At 46.8% G+C, this 15,115-nt stretch overlaps 2 protein-coding genes across 2 annotated transcripts; one reads left to right on the top strand and one right to left on the bottom strand.

Annotated features, from left to right (window-relative positions):
- Nucleotides 1–186: 186 nt before the first annotated feature.
- On the top strand, nt 187–2,856 carry LOC129341435 (coiled-coil domain-containing protein 157-like). Its single transcript, XM_054996626.1, has 3 exons — nt 187–559; nt 1,287–1,363; nt 1,469–2,856. The coding sequence occupies exons 1-3, from the start codon at nt 422–424 to the stop codon at nt 1,767–1,769; spliced, it is 516 nt and encodes a 171-aa protein (XP_054852601.1). The 5' UTR covers nt 187–421; the 3' UTR covers nt 1,770–2,856.
- A 261-nt stretch (nt 2,857–3,117) lies between these two features.
- On the bottom strand, nt 3,118–13,758 carry RNF215 (ring finger protein 215). The gene is made up of 10 exons (XM_054996622.1): nt 13,437–13,758; nt 10,846–10,974; nt 9,892–9,963; nt 9,706–9,791; nt 7,935–7,989; nt 7,135–7,239; nt 5,890–6,006; nt 5,643–5,780; nt 4,856–4,958; nt 3,118–3,802 (listed from the first exon to the last, which is right to left on the bottom strand). Exons 1-10 carry the CDS (start codon nt 13,740–13,742, stop codon nt 3,780–3,782), a joined length of 1,134 nt encoding a protein of 377 aa, XP_054852597.1. The 5' UTR covers nt 13,743–13,758; the 3' UTR covers nt 3,118–3,779.
- Between the last annotated feature and the right edge of the window lie 1,357 nt (nt 13,759–15,115).

Below are 15,115 nucleotides of genomic sequence, written 5' to 3'. Positions count from 1 at the left end.
TGTAGATTTGGGTGGGGGAGAAGACTGAGACGGATTGTGGCTCATCATCTAGGGAGTAAGATTTGAACCAGCAGGACTTCCTGGTCAACCTCTCACAGATACAGTACAGCATCAACTGTCAGGAAAATAGAGGGCCAAGGGCCAAACATACGAACAGAGGTTAATATCAACCCCTTGTAGCCCAGCAGTCCTTCAGAAGATGTTCCCCTTGGCAGTGGCAGCTATGAAAGCCAAAGCTTAACTCAGGATCTGAAAGAGAGGCTAAGGGGAAGAAGAGGCTGCTTTCCACGAACTCAGGTTGGTGTGAAGACCTGATCATGGAGACCATCTCGATGTCTCTTTCAATAGAGTAGGGCCTTCAATCCTCAGCCCTTCTGCAGAGGCAGCGGCTTGACCTTTGGCTCCATACTTCTATGCAGGCATGGGGGATATCGTGGAAGACATGGGAAAGCAGCTGCAGGCCAACAACATCCGCATCAGCATCCTGGAAGAAGAAAATTCGCGCCTCCGAACTGCTGTTGCCAAGATGAAGGAGGTGGCACAGCAGGAAGCGCCAAAAGTAGGTGGGCAGTGCCAGAGGAAGCACAGCAGGGGAGCCCTGCCCTCAGGCACACATTGTAGAAGCATTCTATGCCATCAGCTGGCAAGCTGGACATATGGTTTAAGCAAAAGACACAATCCCACCAGAAGGATATTGAGCAGTGAGGTCCAGGTATGACACTATAGAATTTGGCTTCCTTTGCTGGTAGGGAGCAGTAGAGGCTTAGGATATCTTAGTTATTTCTGTTGACAAAAAAATAAGCAAAGGACAATAGAAGCAGACTTTTACAGCAGGCAGCTCACCTGCCAAACCTGTACCAAAGATGCTTTGATTTTATCCAATTCCAGCTGAGAACTTTCAACTCTCTGCTTTTCGTGTCCACGTTCAAACTGCTTCCAGATGTCTATGTGTCTCTTCCAAAATGATTTGTGTCGTCTCCTGAAGGTTGGAGAAAATTTCTTCAGCGAATTCCTTTTCATTAAGCCCCTGATCATCCATTAGTTGCTAAGTATGGAAAAACACTTAGTGAAGTCAGTCCACATTACACAAGGCTTTCAAACTCGTAACAATGCAGTTAGATTCATGTATGCAATGTGGCTTGTGTCTCCTTAAATCTTGGGCCCCTGTTCCTGGTCACCCCCTGGAAAGAAGACTTTATATTGCTATTTCCAGGCCCCTATCAGTATGGCTGGAGGTGCCTTCAAGCTCTGTGATCCTGCTGTCTAACATGTTCCTCTCTCCTTAGCTTGTACCTCCAACCCAGCTGTGGATTCACTCTGCAGAAGCTGGGCATGAAGACAGCACAGTGCAGTCTCCCACAGGGTAAGTGGACTGCTTTGTAGATTCCCCAGCCTGTGAAGGGTTGGAACTCTTAGCAGGAATTGAAAAGGCCCCCTTCTCAGCTGGTTCTCGATCTTGCTCATTCAGCAGGCAACGTTTAGTAATGGGTTTCCAGAGAGCATCAGCAAAGTCTCCTAATAATCAAGATGGATTGGGAAGCAGAGCTCAGAACAGATCTCGGAGCAGCCATACCCCCAGCAGAGACAGCTCTGCCTCCCACAGGACATCTCTTGGCCCTCTGGAAAAGTCATCCTCCTCCATGCAGGCTGCCCCAAAGGTAGCGTTCCAGTTCAGCTTTCCTTGCGAGGACTCAGCTGGGGGCGCCAGAGGGAAGGGCAAAAGCAAAGGCAGATCCTCAGCCCATTGCACCAGGAACCACCAGAAATAAAAGTATTCAAGAGGAACAATTTTGGATGCTTGCCAAGAACGTCACTGGGATTCTGCAGTGAGGCAGGGCCTGGAGCTTGGTGGTCAAGAAGAGCACATGGTGACTGGAGCACATGGGAGCAACAAGCTGATGTATCCTGCCCTGAACCATTGGTTTTGGAGGTTGCTGTGGTTGGTTGGTGAAGGGGGGGCACTTTGTAAAGGTAACGCCCTGTGCCTGATTCACAAAGGATTTCTTGAACAGCATTATAGTTGTTGAGGGTATGGAGAGGGATTTAGTAGTGTCTTTACCTTCTGCAAAAGACCTAAAAGAATGTTCAGGGGTACCAGAAAAGAGGTGGGGGTGATTGGGAGTTGGGGTTTCAATTAAAAAAATGACAGGTCTTGGTATGCCATGAACATTGCTGTTTGTAAGCATCAGAAGAAACAAGGCTGGGGAGAGAAATTAGCTCTTTCTTCTCATGCTCTGTCACATCCAGGACTACTGTAGGCAGAAGCCACTGGCTACCTAGCCCATCTCCTCTTGGGGATCACTGGTTCTAAACAGGGCCCCCCTTAGGGGCTAGGAAGTTGCTAAGGAGATTTGGAGCACCAACATCTGCCAGTGCATGCCACTGCTGAAGAAGTTGGGTAGCTTAGTATTGATTGGCAGTCCTGGGTGGCGGCCAGCCTTCCCTCACAGGCAACTTTCCCCCCACTTGTTAGGAAGTTGTTGGACTAGATTCTGCCCAAGTCCAGAAAAATGACAAAGGAAAAAAACCAATATGCTGAGAATTTTTTAAAAAGCAAGTTTCTAGACTTTCTGCCTGAGAAGATAGGCACCATTTCAGGAGGCCGCACGTTGCATATTTGCATGAGTTCACGTTAGTATCTTTCTGAGCTAGAGGCATGGTAATCCAGAAACAAAGACGATGGCCACTTCTTACATTTTCATACTACGTAAGTAAACAATTTGGAGTATAATTATGAATTCAGAAAATAAAGGATGTCCAGGGTTCAGTCCTTTGAGAAACATTTCCCCCTTCCTCTTATCCCAGCAAATAACACTGTCATGATTTAGCCATTGTCCCCAAACAGGATTTCTTCTGCTAAACTTAAAAGGAGCCAATAAAGGGGATGGTGGCTCCTGAAACCAGGACATTTAGGCTTTAATTCATTCACAGGCCTGGTTTTAAAGTGGAAACTGGCCCTCAAGTAAGCCTCCATCCAGCAATCAAGAACTTCCTCTGTCCCACTTGGGGATCTCCTATTACCTTCCACACCATGTCAATGTCTGTACCTGACCTCTGATGTGCCTTTCAAAGTCTCGTGACCAAGGAGCAATACAGAAATAAATTGCAGGATCTTCTGGGAAGAGGCAATACAAGGGCGGGAGGATATAAAGAATAGCACACATTGTTCCTTGCTTGGTTTTTATTAGTAGAAGGGCTTTACGTGCCCAAGTGGTGCCTTGAGTCCTGCAACCCTATTGGGGCTGGGTTTTCAGCACCTCCACAATATTGCTCAGCCCCGCAGATACGGCCAGGCCATTCTTCAATAAGTTAGTATAAATTAGCAAGCATTGGTAAGCTGTCTGACCCACCCACCCCTCTCCAGCATGGGACCCTCCCATTAGGAACCCTTCCGTTGCACAAGTTGTCCAAGTAAAGGGACTGTGAAGATAAAAGCAGCATCCCATGCCGCATTTCCTTTAAGGGGGGAGACCAAAGGCTATGCCTGTTGACACAGTAGGATTCATGCCATCTGGATATACCACTGGGCACACCAAAAGGGCAATGAATTCAGTCCAGAGTGAAGACAAATAATGGGGTCCAAGAACAGATGAACACGTTACTTTACATACATACATTTCCCATCTTGAGGAAGCGCAAAGTGCTAAGAGTGTTGCTGCCTTCCTGCCCTGAGCAGCCACCAAGCCAAAAGGCTCCAGGTTCTAAATTCTCACTGCCTCCCGCCTTGCCTTTTCGTGGAGCACAGGCAAATCCATCCTCAAGCATGGGCTGCAGCGTTGCTAGCTATCCTCGCAGCAGTTTCCTGAAAAGCAGAGGGAAAAGAGGACTTCTTTTAGAAGGGCAGGGACCCCAGTGGTGATTTGGTCACTGACTGATGAACCTCCTGCCTCCCCAGTAATGGTCTCGTTACTGCTGCTTTTCTCTGTTTTGCAGTGAAGGGGGCGGGGAGGGATAGAGAAAGACAGGCTGTAGTGCTTTATTGTCATGTGGATCTCTTGAAAGTTGATTGTGTGCGGGTAACACACAACCACTGAGTACACGCACAGTTCCCTTTTCCTGAACAGAAAACAGATTTGTTCTCAGAGAAGACCTACAAGCAAAGCTTTTTCCAGAAAGGCAGACAGCACTTTCCTTTTGACAGGAAGCAGCACATTTTTAAATATATAAGGATGAGGGCCTCTAAGCATGTGCAAAGTGTCCCCCCTTCCCCATGAGCCTCACTTTTTTAAAGTGCATCTTAGACAAAGTAGAAATGTTGAGTGTAAAAACATCCTGGCTTTGCTATCTCCTGTTCTGGCAACTGCCCCAGAGGAGGACACTTCTGTTTGTTAAGCAGGTCTGCAGTGGTAGTGTAGATCTAGGCAGCTACATTGTTAGGACTAACCCTAGGAAACATTACTACCCGGAACAAGTTCTGGAATCAAAAATTAGGAGAGCACATGAATTAAACTCACACCAGTATTCAATGCAAGTCATGAGCTCTGAAACCTGTTTTGGACACTAAAGAATGTATGAAACTACGATAAAGAAAACTGCTTCTAAGAATATATAGAGTCTCTCTCCTCAATAACCAGGTAGTCATGGCTATCTCTTAGCGCATTTGGAATTCAGGAACATAGATGTGAGGCAGGCTTGGAGCAAGCATCATTCCTTCTGCCTGCTCAGCTCTCATGACCACGGTACCAGCTCCCCAAGGTAGAACCATGGAAAGCAAGCAGGTGGATGTCTTAGCCATGCAAGAGGCCTTGTTCTTGGCTGTGAGTCTGCTCGATAACCTGCAGAAGGCTCAGGATAGATGGTTTTGGTGGCCACTGACTTTCCTGCAGTGGAGGTGGGAGTGGGGGAAGAATCTTACCCAGAATGTTGTGTTTGCAGAGGGGGCATGTCTGCTGCAAGAGGAGCCATGGATCCACACAATCCCGGTGAAATTCGTGCAAGCAGGGCAGCACTCGAAGACACTGCCAAGCAAGTGGAGAAGGACTCAGTGCTGTGTTGAAGGCTTGGACTACACAAGCCAAGTAGCAAAACATCAGGCTGCTCCCTACAGAGTTTGGCATCTTATTTGTTAGGTCACTCGACAGGAAAGGGCAAGGCATCATCTAGTTTGACACACATGCTTCTCCCACCAAATACATGGCAAGACCCACAAGTACCTTGCATCCCAAACAGGTCAACCCACAGACACAGGAAAAATTAAGAAAGCCACACAGTTTCTGGCTCCCATTAGAAATAGAGAGACCAGAACTTAGGAAGTGGCCCTGCACCGTGTCCATTGAGCCTAGTGGTGTCTTCTGTCACTGGCAACTGCTCTCCACAGTCAGGCACAGAATGTTATTTCCCAGCATCAGCTATCTGAGCTAATTTCAGCCAAAGATGCTGAGGACTGAACCTGGGCCCATCTGCACGCAAAGCAGATGTTCTACGACTCAACTATAAGTGGAAAAGGAGCACTGCAAACACAAGTCAGTGGGGGCGTGGGTCAAGTCTACTTACATAGCCCAATGGTTTTCAAATTGTGGCCTGGGGAACTCGGAGATGCTTAGTTTAGAATTTTGTTTTTTTATGGTTGGAGTATGTAGAGCCCTCTCCATATTAACGCTACTGCTTTCTGTGAGACACACTTGCCCTGTGCAAAATATTACCTGGTTCTTGTGAAACTGGTCCAGACAGATGGCACAGCTGTCAATCTCATGAGCCCAGCTCCGAGGCAGCTTGCCAGGGTGGTACCGCCTGGTTTTCAGTGCTGACAGCCTCTGCGTAACATGCCGCTTCAGGTCCAGCTACAAAAGGAAAAAACAGATTTGGTCCCTCCAGCAATGCACTGCAATCTTTCTTCTGAATGAACTAAGGATGGGGAAGGGAGGGGAAGGGAAGGGAAGGACAGCACACCTCAGAGTCTTGGTCCAGCTGGCTTTGCCGGGACTGCCGTTGGGCCTGCACAATCACTCCTGTGCACAGGATCAGAGCAATCAGCAGGATGGCGTTCCACAGCTGCTGGAGGTACTTCTGCAAAGAGGCAGTATAAGGAGCAAGATTCAAAGTGTCAGTGCTGTGCCAAGCAGAGTTACATCCTTCTACGCCCATTAACTTAAATGGACTTAAAAGGTACAGCTGCTTAGGCTGCTTAAAAAATTCATTTAAATGGGATTTTAAGGGGGGGGGTTCCCCCGTAAGATTCAGTGATAGTTACTTTGTAAAAATAAATTAGTCTAAAATAGAACATGGGGGCAGCAGTGTTGTTACACAGAAAGAAATACACAGTAAAAATCCACAGTAAAAAGCAGCAGAAGGGTAATCTATCCCATTTTAATTCCACCCTCCATGGACTACAGAGTTCTGTTAGGTTGGTTAGTATAAGAGTGTGGCTTGTCCAAGGTAACATAGTAAATTTCAAGACTGGTTGAGGATCTGAACTGGATCTCTGTGGACCCAGACTGAAACATATGCACTAGCTCTCAGCTTTATTAAGATCAAGTAAAATATCACAAAAGGGTAAGCCACAGTCCACCCCTGCTGTTGGCCAACTGCACTCTAAGGAGTCATGATGACGGGATTTTTTGTGAGAAGCAAAACAACCTAAGGTGCCTTCAGAATATTTCTGTGAGGCCTCCTGTCTCCTGGAGCTATTAAAGAAACTTGAGACTTAAAAGCTGGGAGGGGTAGCAGAATGAAACATTCCCACTATAAAGAGAATTTACCAATACTGTAGTAGAAGAGGCAAAGCGCCATCTATTGATGATATGTACCTAAGTGCAATACAATGCTGTTCAATTACTTCTACAGATGAAGCTCTGGTATGAATGTGCTAAAACGGCTCAAAAGAGTTGCAAGAGTTACTTTTTGCTGTACTTTTTAGCAATCTTCAAGACAGGTTAACTGCCCAATTTCCCAGCCTAGGATCCTGACCTTGTAATTTTATGATGGAAGATCTCTAACCCAGAACTCACTGCACTTTCAGAAAACTACAGCTCCCAGGGATCTTTTAAGAAACTCATGTTATGAATGAGCATTCAATTACCAATAACATTAAATATGATTACCCTTATTGTAAATGGGGAGGGGGGGTCATGTCATTACTAGCCTCCCATGACCCAGGACAAATCTTTCTGCAGGACACCTAGGAGGGGCACAAACCTGGACTCTTGAGCTGTTCTCTCCTGTACAGATTACTCCCTGCCATTCTCCATACAGGCCACCCCGGGAGAGTCCACATGTTGACCATAGGGTCAAAGTCACCCCCTAAAAACGAAACACAAAGATGCATGCATCAGGCTCAGAATTGGCAATGCAAAAAGATAAAGGGAACGATCAGCATGCAAGAGTCCAGACTATCCGGACACCCATAAACACAGGGGGATTTCAAAACATGTTTCTAACACAAGAGCGGCTATATAAACTTCCTGCCCAGCAACTGTGACCATTAAGAAAACTGGTCACTTCTAGTGTATCTATAACTGGAGGACATCACCTCATAGCAAAGAAATAAGCACACAGCAACTTATTTTTACCATATTTTTATCTCACTCTTTCTCCAAGGAACGAACATGATTCTCCCTTCTTTCATTTGTTCTCAGATCCCTGTGAGGTAACCTAGGCTATCAGAGAGTGATTGGCCCAAGGTCACCCAGTCTTCCCCTCTCTGACACTCTAACCACCATATCACGCTGGTATTTAAAGCATGCCATACATACAATCCCATATTATGGCCTCATTAGATACTGCATGTTGGTTCACAAGAACAAGCCAGTGGTTTGCAAAACGATTTTAAATAACAACAACAACATTGGATTTATATACTGCCCTTCAGGACAATTTAATGCCCACTCAGAGCAGTAATAAACAAGTGGAAAGACTAGATTCAAATACACACTAAACAAGTCCCCTAATAAGAGGACAAAAGCCTCCCCCCCCCCCCACACACACACACTGCATACCACATTCTCCAGTAGCACGGCTTGGTATGTGATCTTTGCTGTTGCCCGGAGACCTCTGTACGCCAAAAAAAGAGAGGAAAAGTTAGATCGATCAGTTCCTCTGTCCTTCTCTTGAAAGCCACCTACAGAAAGTCTGCCCCCAGGAACAGAATAATCTCCCTCACAAAAGTCCTACTCAAAGGAGAAGGATACCACAGCAGCCCCATAAGCTCAGACAGGTTTTAAACAATGTGTTGCACAGTAACCACGAATCAGCATCTGAATGGGTTGAACTCAGCTTTTTAAGCATTATGTTCTACTCCAAATCAGAGGGACGAGTTAGAAAGCTAACAGGGCAATCCTAAGCAGGGCTACACCACGGAAGTCAATGTGTCTCTGGCTTAGGATTGATAAAGGGAGAGAAGGTTCATTTTGGAGCTATGGCCTCCTAAATAGCTTCATTCTCCTGAATACAACCTACCAACATGCACCACGGCTATTGCGTCTCGGCTCTACTTCCTCAACAAACTGGAGGACGACTGTTTCAGGTAGACAGCCACGTTGGCCTGCAGTAGAACAGCAGGATTTGAGCCCAGTTTTGACTCTCAAAAGCTTACACCCTGAAAATCTTTTTGCTAAAAGGGGGATTGGAGATTTTTTTCTTCTCTTTTAATCATTTATATTTTATTATAAACCTGGCTCTTTTCTAATATTAAAATAACCCCACCAACTGATGGGGAAAAATACAAACCAAATAAAGGTCCAGTTTACATATTGATCTGACAACTAAAATAATCCACATTTAGCCTCAGAAAAGACCACCTTCTGAGGCTGAAGGGTGTGGCAGGCTGCAGCTATAGGGTCGGGGCCACGGAAACAGCTAAAAGAGGAGAGACAGAAGTCTGGCCTGTAGGAAGGGTTTGGAGGAAGGGGGGTTGCTGAGGGATGGGGCTGGTTGACATGGGTATGGCTTCAGGCAAGGAAAACTAGAGAAAAGGGGAGGAATGAGGGCCTGGGGGAGGAAAAGTAGAAGGCAGAGTAGGCTTGCCAACAGGTTTGGAGGAAAATATCCTTTAACAAAGGTTTAATTAAGGGTTAAACCTTTCACAGAGGTTTAATGTGTGGAAATGGGCAGTGGAACTGTTCATTGCGTGACAGTTAGCATCACCTGGCAAACCACATCCCATTAAGCCTCTATTAAAGGGACAGATTTTTTTCCAGGCAGTTGGCAACCATAGGATAGAGAGGGACATCAAGTGGAGAGTGGAAAGGAGATGGAACCAAGAGAATCGGAAACAGGAAGCGAAGCGAAGCCAGATGGAAAGATATAACAACTGCAAGGCTGAGAGGGAACAGGAAGGAAGAGAAAGGAAAGGGTAATCCCTGATCTCAGGGAGTGAACAGACCAGGCAGGAGTTATGCTCTATTATAAATAACATCAATAACTTAAAGAAGTTCTCTGTTTGTCCTGCTGACAAAAGATCTGACACTTAACCAATAATATTTCATTGTGCTGCAAGAGACAAGTCTCTCTCAGGCAGTTTGTCTTAGCAGACCTAATTAGAGTACATGGTACTGTCTGTCTTCAGCCTAATGAAGCTTTAACTCTCCAAAAGCTGAATTCAGTGTAGATCTTTAGACTGGATGCAAGTAAAATAGTTCACTACAGCCTAACCACCTGCAATCCATTCATATTCACCAAAGGTAACCAACTGAGCTGGCCTCAAGTAGCAAGTGAGATAGAGATATATCCCCTGCCCTCACCCCTTAAGCCTAGCACAGCCATTCTCACCGCAGCAGTGCTCCAAGGAGCTTGGTAACGTTTTCCGAAGTCTGGATAACGATCACAGGCTTTGAGAGAACCTGGGATACATCCAACTGCAGCAGGAAGGAAAGAAAGAGTAACTGGGGCTGCTGAGATGTTGGCTCTTTTAGACCAAGCTGGCTCTCAACAGGGCAAGGAGGTGCAAGTGCTTACCTCTCGGATCGCATTCTGGTTCAGTGCAAGGATAAGCAGGGCTGAGGCACCCAACACAAGAGCCCGCTTCATCTGCGGAGGAAGACACCACAGAGAAAATAGGGTATATTTGCATTTGTATACCCTATTCTATGGTTTATTAAATGTCCCTGCTGTTGATTGTATTGACTTTTATTGTGTAATCTGCCCCGAGTCTCTGTGAGAAAGGTAAAACAGCGCCCCACTTGAGCTTCCAACTCCTCCAGAGAAAAAGTAACACAAGCCTGTTGCTTGCTTCTGCGAGCTTGCCAGGCCTGCACTGGTTTCTGCTCAGTTTCTTCCACATTGTAGTGGTCTCAGTGGATTTTGGCGCTCCTCATCCCATCCCCACAACCAGCAGAAGCAGACTAGCACCCTGATTCTAAGCACATTTACCCTGAAGTATCCACTGGATTGCAGTTTAACAGTGCAACTCCTAAACAGAGTTATACCCTTCTAAATCCATGGGTCTAATTCTGTGTAGGATTACACTATAAATCATCCAAAAGAAACACTCATCTGCTTAATTTGATCAAGCTGCAGAATTTTGCCCATTCTTGGTAGAGCATTTTGGTTATCTTGGCCCAGACTATACACTACTCTGGTCAATAGCACAAGCCACAAACAATCCTGTATTTGTTAAAAGCATTCTTCCCTCCAGCGCCCCAATTTCCTAGAGGGACCATGTTGTTTCAGTGGTGCACAAATACAAGTGCAACATTTGATTACTGGCAGCTGAACGTGTGGCCCAGCTCCACTGAAAGGCGTTGCTTTTGAGGTGTGGTGATACAAAGGTATTCTGCTTGTGATAATACATCTGCAGTATGTCATTCACACATGCAGATCATCCCTTCATGATGCAGTTATCAAGAAACAAATTCACACATCTGAGATAGCCCTATGAGGGTAAGAGAAGCAAGTGGGTGGCAAATTTACCTTGTTGACCACAGCAGTGGTGAAGGATTCTTCTCTGCTCCCTCTGGGGATCTCAGCCTGTTCCTCACCCACTGGGACCACGCCAATCCAGTCATCCTCCTCCTCCAGCTTGGGGTCAGTATCCCCTACCTAAAAAAAGGGAAGGTGCTCTCACTGAAGTCCAGGCTGATCCAGAGTTTGTCGCTATGTGATTAAGTCTGGGAGACCCCTGGGCTTGCACACTCTCTCCCCACATTGTGTGCAACAATCTAACAAAAAGCTTCCACTTACACAGGAACCCCACAGCTTGCAATCCTGCTTTGTAAGGGAGCAAACCAGTTTGAAGTCAGATGCAACAACCAGCTGTAGGTTGCGATGAATGTTTTCATTATTGAGCATTGTAGGGGAGGGGAACACATGTGAGCTCAAAGATCCCCCCAGGCTCAGTCAAGCTCCTTGAGTCAGACGCTCCTTCAGCCTAATCTATCTCACAATGTTGTTGAGAAGATAAAAAAGGGAAGGGAGAAAACCATGCACATCCCCTTGAGCTCTTTGGAGGAAGGGTGGGTTAAAAATGTGATAGGTGCTTTATATCTGAACCAGGCCTTAGTGCCTGTTGCCCAACAGCATCCAAAGACGCTGAGTGTTATCCTAGTTGCAACTATGTCAATCCTTGTTTAACCCTTTTCCCCCAAGAATTTTTTTAATTTAAAAAAATTCCAATACAGACCCTGGAAATTTTGGAGAGCACTTAGGGCTTCCTGTGAAATATTCTCTCATTTGGAATGAATTAAATGCCTTTTAAAAACAAGGTGTTATTCATTCAAAGTGTAAAAGATTTTTATGTACAACAATCTACATCACTGGCTCAGGAACTACCTATGGCTCTTCTCTGCACGGCTCCCAATGAGGCACATGCCCCATGTTCCAGGAAAATGGGCAAGGACATTGTCCAATAGAGTTTTGTGTTTAGAAGGTGGTTCCCACCTTGAAACAAGCACTGATAAATGGGTAAGCTGCAAGCATCCTTTGAGGTGCCAGCCTCATACCAGGATATATGTGGCTTCCTAGCTGATGGCAATTGCAAATGTGGCTCTTCATAAGCCATGGAGTACCACTGAGCTATATCATTAGATAATTCCTATGCACACTGTAAAAATATACAACCATATTTTCATGCAAAAATTTATTGTTTAAACCCTGCTGGGATTTTCAAGGCAAGACACTAACAGAGGTGGGTTGCCATTGCCTGTCTCTGCAACCCTGGTCTTTTTTGGAGGTCTCCCATCTGACTACTAACCAAGGCCAACTCTTACTTAGCTTCTGAGATAATACACTATTAAATGCTTCCTGGAAAACAATTTTTTTTAAAAAAAAAACTCCACCTTTTCCCACGGTTTCAAAACTTCCAGAAATTGTGTATCTCTAACATGGTCTGTTTCACATGCTATCAAATACTAGTAGGAACTCTTGTGAATAAATAAGCTGGGACAGAGGAAAATGAGAAAAGGCAAGGACTGGCAGATCTGGGTCTGACCCTGGATCTGACCCTGTATTGAAAAAGGGACCGTAAGTTTGGCAACCCAACCTTCATGCCTTTGCTGTGTATGTATGGTGGTATGCTTGAGCCCAAATTCCTTAATCATGAGCAGGAATAGACCTTAAGATTGCTTTTTATTTTAGGGAGAGGAAGAGAGGGGAAAGAGGGGTACCAGACCTTGCCACAGCCTTTTGTTTTGTAAAGAGAAAAGAGATGGTCCCATATCCTACCTCTAAAAGAAGAAAGAAGTCCAGATAATGGGTAACTTTTATTTTCAGGGAGAAAAAAGAGGGTGCGACACGCCCCCCCCCCTCCAATTCTGGGTACCATTTGATGGTGGGGAGCAGTTCAACACCTGATAAGATTGTTTCAGTTCCAGACCTTTTGTTGAGGGTGGACAAGAAGGGGGGCACATACTCCAGCCCTCCCAGAATAAGGGCTGCCTCTGTGGTATTGGCATCTTCGCCAGCCAGCCTCTAGCCCTCCAGTCTACCTGTAGCTGCTCCTCCTGCTCCCTTCATTCAAAAAGACAAGAGTCTGGAACCTGGACCATATCATATATCATATATCAGAGACCTAAACATCCTGAATATCCCTTCCACCGAGGCCTCCTGATGGGTTTTAATTGTTGTAAAACTGTAAGGTAAATACGATGAATGAACGATGTTCCATTTCAACGGACACAGATTAGGGTGTCCCGCATGCCAGGACCGCCACCAGATTTTCTGTGGGAATTGAGGGGACAATTCCTTTTAATTCGAGTGGGGGTAAGAGGGCAGGGGACCTACTGTTGCCAGCTCCATGTTGGGGAAACTCCTGGAGATTTGGGGGTGGGGGGCGAGCTTGGAGAGAGTGGGGTTTGGGGGCTGGAGGGACCTCAGCAGGGCATAATGCCATAAACTCCATCCTCCAAAGCAGCCGTTTTTGCCGACGGAAGCGGTCTCTGCGGCCTGGAGATCAGCTGTAATTCTGAGAGAGCTCTAACCACCACTTGGAGGTTGACGACCCGGCTAGACTTGGGGCCCTCCCTCCCCCCGGGCCAGGCAGCCTCGAGGCCCGCTCGCTCTCTCACCAGCACCAGGCTGCCCCGGATCTCCTCCCGCTCTTCTTTCTCCGCCTCCTCCTCCTCTTGCCCGGCTTTTTGCTGCGGCTTCTCCCTCTCCAGGCCGGGCCTGCCCAGCAGCGCGCCCTGTAGGGTGTAGCTCCCGTCGCCCTCGGGCAGCTCCTCGGCCGGCGGCGGCAGCAAAAGCACCTCCACCTGGGCCTGGCCCGCAGCCCCCGAGCCCTGCCCGGCCGCCACCAGCAGGCCCCCCAAGTGGCCCAGCAGGCACGAGAGCAGCACCGGCGCCGAAGCCGCTTCCGCCGCCGCCGCCATCATGGCCAGCCAGCCGACCAGCCAGGCCCGCCTCCTCCGCAGCCCGCGGCGGCTGAGGAGAATTCTGCCTCCCGCCAGAAAGGAAGCGCTGAGTTGACTGGGAGGCTTTGCTCGGGAGAAGCCCCCCGCCGGGTTCACGGGGGCTCATCCTCCATCTAGGAAGAGTCCCCTGAACCAAGGCCGATTTTTAGAAATGCTGGTGTGAGGCGACTCCGTAGGGTTGCCAACTCCGGGTCTGGAAATTTGGAGTGGAACTTGGAGAGAGCAGGGCTTGAGGAGGGAATTTAGCGGGGTATAATACCAGTTTCCAAATTAGCCATTTTCTCCAGGCGAGTTCATCGCTGTTGTGTGGAAATGAAGTATAATTGTGGGAGACGTCCAGGCCCCATCTGGAGGTTGGCAATCTAAGTAGGAAAGCCGCTCACCTCTCTCTGCCTGGTATCGCCACAACCTTCCACTCTGCGTGTTTGCCAACCTCCAGGTGGCAGCTGGAGAAATTACAACTGATCTCCAGGTCACAGAGATCCGTTTCCCTGGAAAAAATAGATGTTTTAGAGGGTGGAATTATACTTCCCAAGCCCTGCCTTCGCCAGGCTCCATACTCAAAATCTCCAGGAATTTCCCAACTTGGAGTTGGCAACCCTATGAGACAGACCTCTTGTACCCCCCCCCCCTTCTCACTGTGGCAAACCACACTAAGTTAGTAGTTCACCTCAGAGATTTGCAAGGGATTGAAAGAGACTAATTCCTCTGAGTGTCAGATCCAGAAAAACCAAACCTGGTTGCTGGCAGAGATTTGTCATTTATGGGCAAAGTTAGGAGGCAGCCTAGATGAGTAAAAAGCAATATGCGACTACTGTGGAGGGGGGGGGGTTTGCTGGTGAACAGAGAAAAGCTTTGCAGAGTCAAGGGATGAACTGGAGTCTTGCGGCACTTTTTAAAGACTTAACAATTTTTTATTCCTGCATCAGCTGTTGTGGACTAGAGTCCACTGAAGTATTGGGCTTTGGTCTATGAAATAACACTTGGTTAGTTTCAAACTGTCACAGGACAGCTGTTTATTTTTGCTGCAAAAGCAGGGGTGGCAGCTTGGCTTCTAAAGGCACAGAAGGAACAGAGTCTCTGAACTAAATGCTTTGTTGCACAGAGGCAGTTACAGTAGATTGTAAGAATTGTCCATTTATTCCTACTTCCTGTTTAGATAATGGATTAAAATTAGTTGAAGGACAAGAAGCAGAGAGTTAAAGTAACTTGACAGTTTTCACAATGAAGGAAAGAAAGCAGTGGAATCCCACAAGGATTAGTATTGATACAAGCACTATTTAATTTATTCATAAATAATCTGGAATTGGTGGGGGGGGTGAGCAGCATAGTGG

This window comes from Eublepharis macularius, chromosome 13, assembly GCF_028583425.1.
Source record: "Eublepharis macularius isolate TG4126 chromosome 13, MPM_Emac_v1.0, whole genome shotgun sequence".
NCBI lineage: Eukaryota > Metazoa > Chordata > Lepidosauria > Squamata > Eublepharidae > Eublepharis > Eublepharis macularius.
This window is presented reverse-complemented; position numbering and strand designations above follow the sequence as displayed.

Excerpts from the sequence above, each read along its gene's own strand:
- RNF215 (XM_054996622.1), bottom strand. The coding sequence starts at position 13,742 with ATGATGGCGGCGGCGGCGGAAGCGGCTTCGGCGCCGGTGCTGCTCTCG. Across the intron at positions 9,964-10,845 it reads CCACTGCTGTGGTCAACAAG|ATGAAGCGGGCTCTTGTGTT; the intron begins GTAAATTTGCCA and ends CTTCCTCCGCAG. Across the intron at positions 5,781-5,889 it reads AGCTGGACCAAGACTCTGAG|CTGGACCTGAAGCGGCATGT; the intron begins GTGTGCTGTCCT and ends TTCCTTTTGTAG.
- LOC129341435 (XM_054996626.1), top strand. The coding sequence starts at position 422 with ATGGGGGATATCGTGGAAGACATGGGAAAGCAGCTGCAGGCCAACAAC. Across the intron at positions 560-1,286 it reads CACAGCAGGAAGCGCCAAAA|CTTGTACCTCCAACCCAGCT; the intron begins GTAGGTGGGCAG and ends CTCTCTCCTTAG. Across the intron at positions 1,364-1,468 it reads ACAGTGCAGTCTCCCACAGG|CAGGCAACGTTTAGTAATGG; the intron begins GTAAGTGGACTG and ends TTGCTCATTCAG.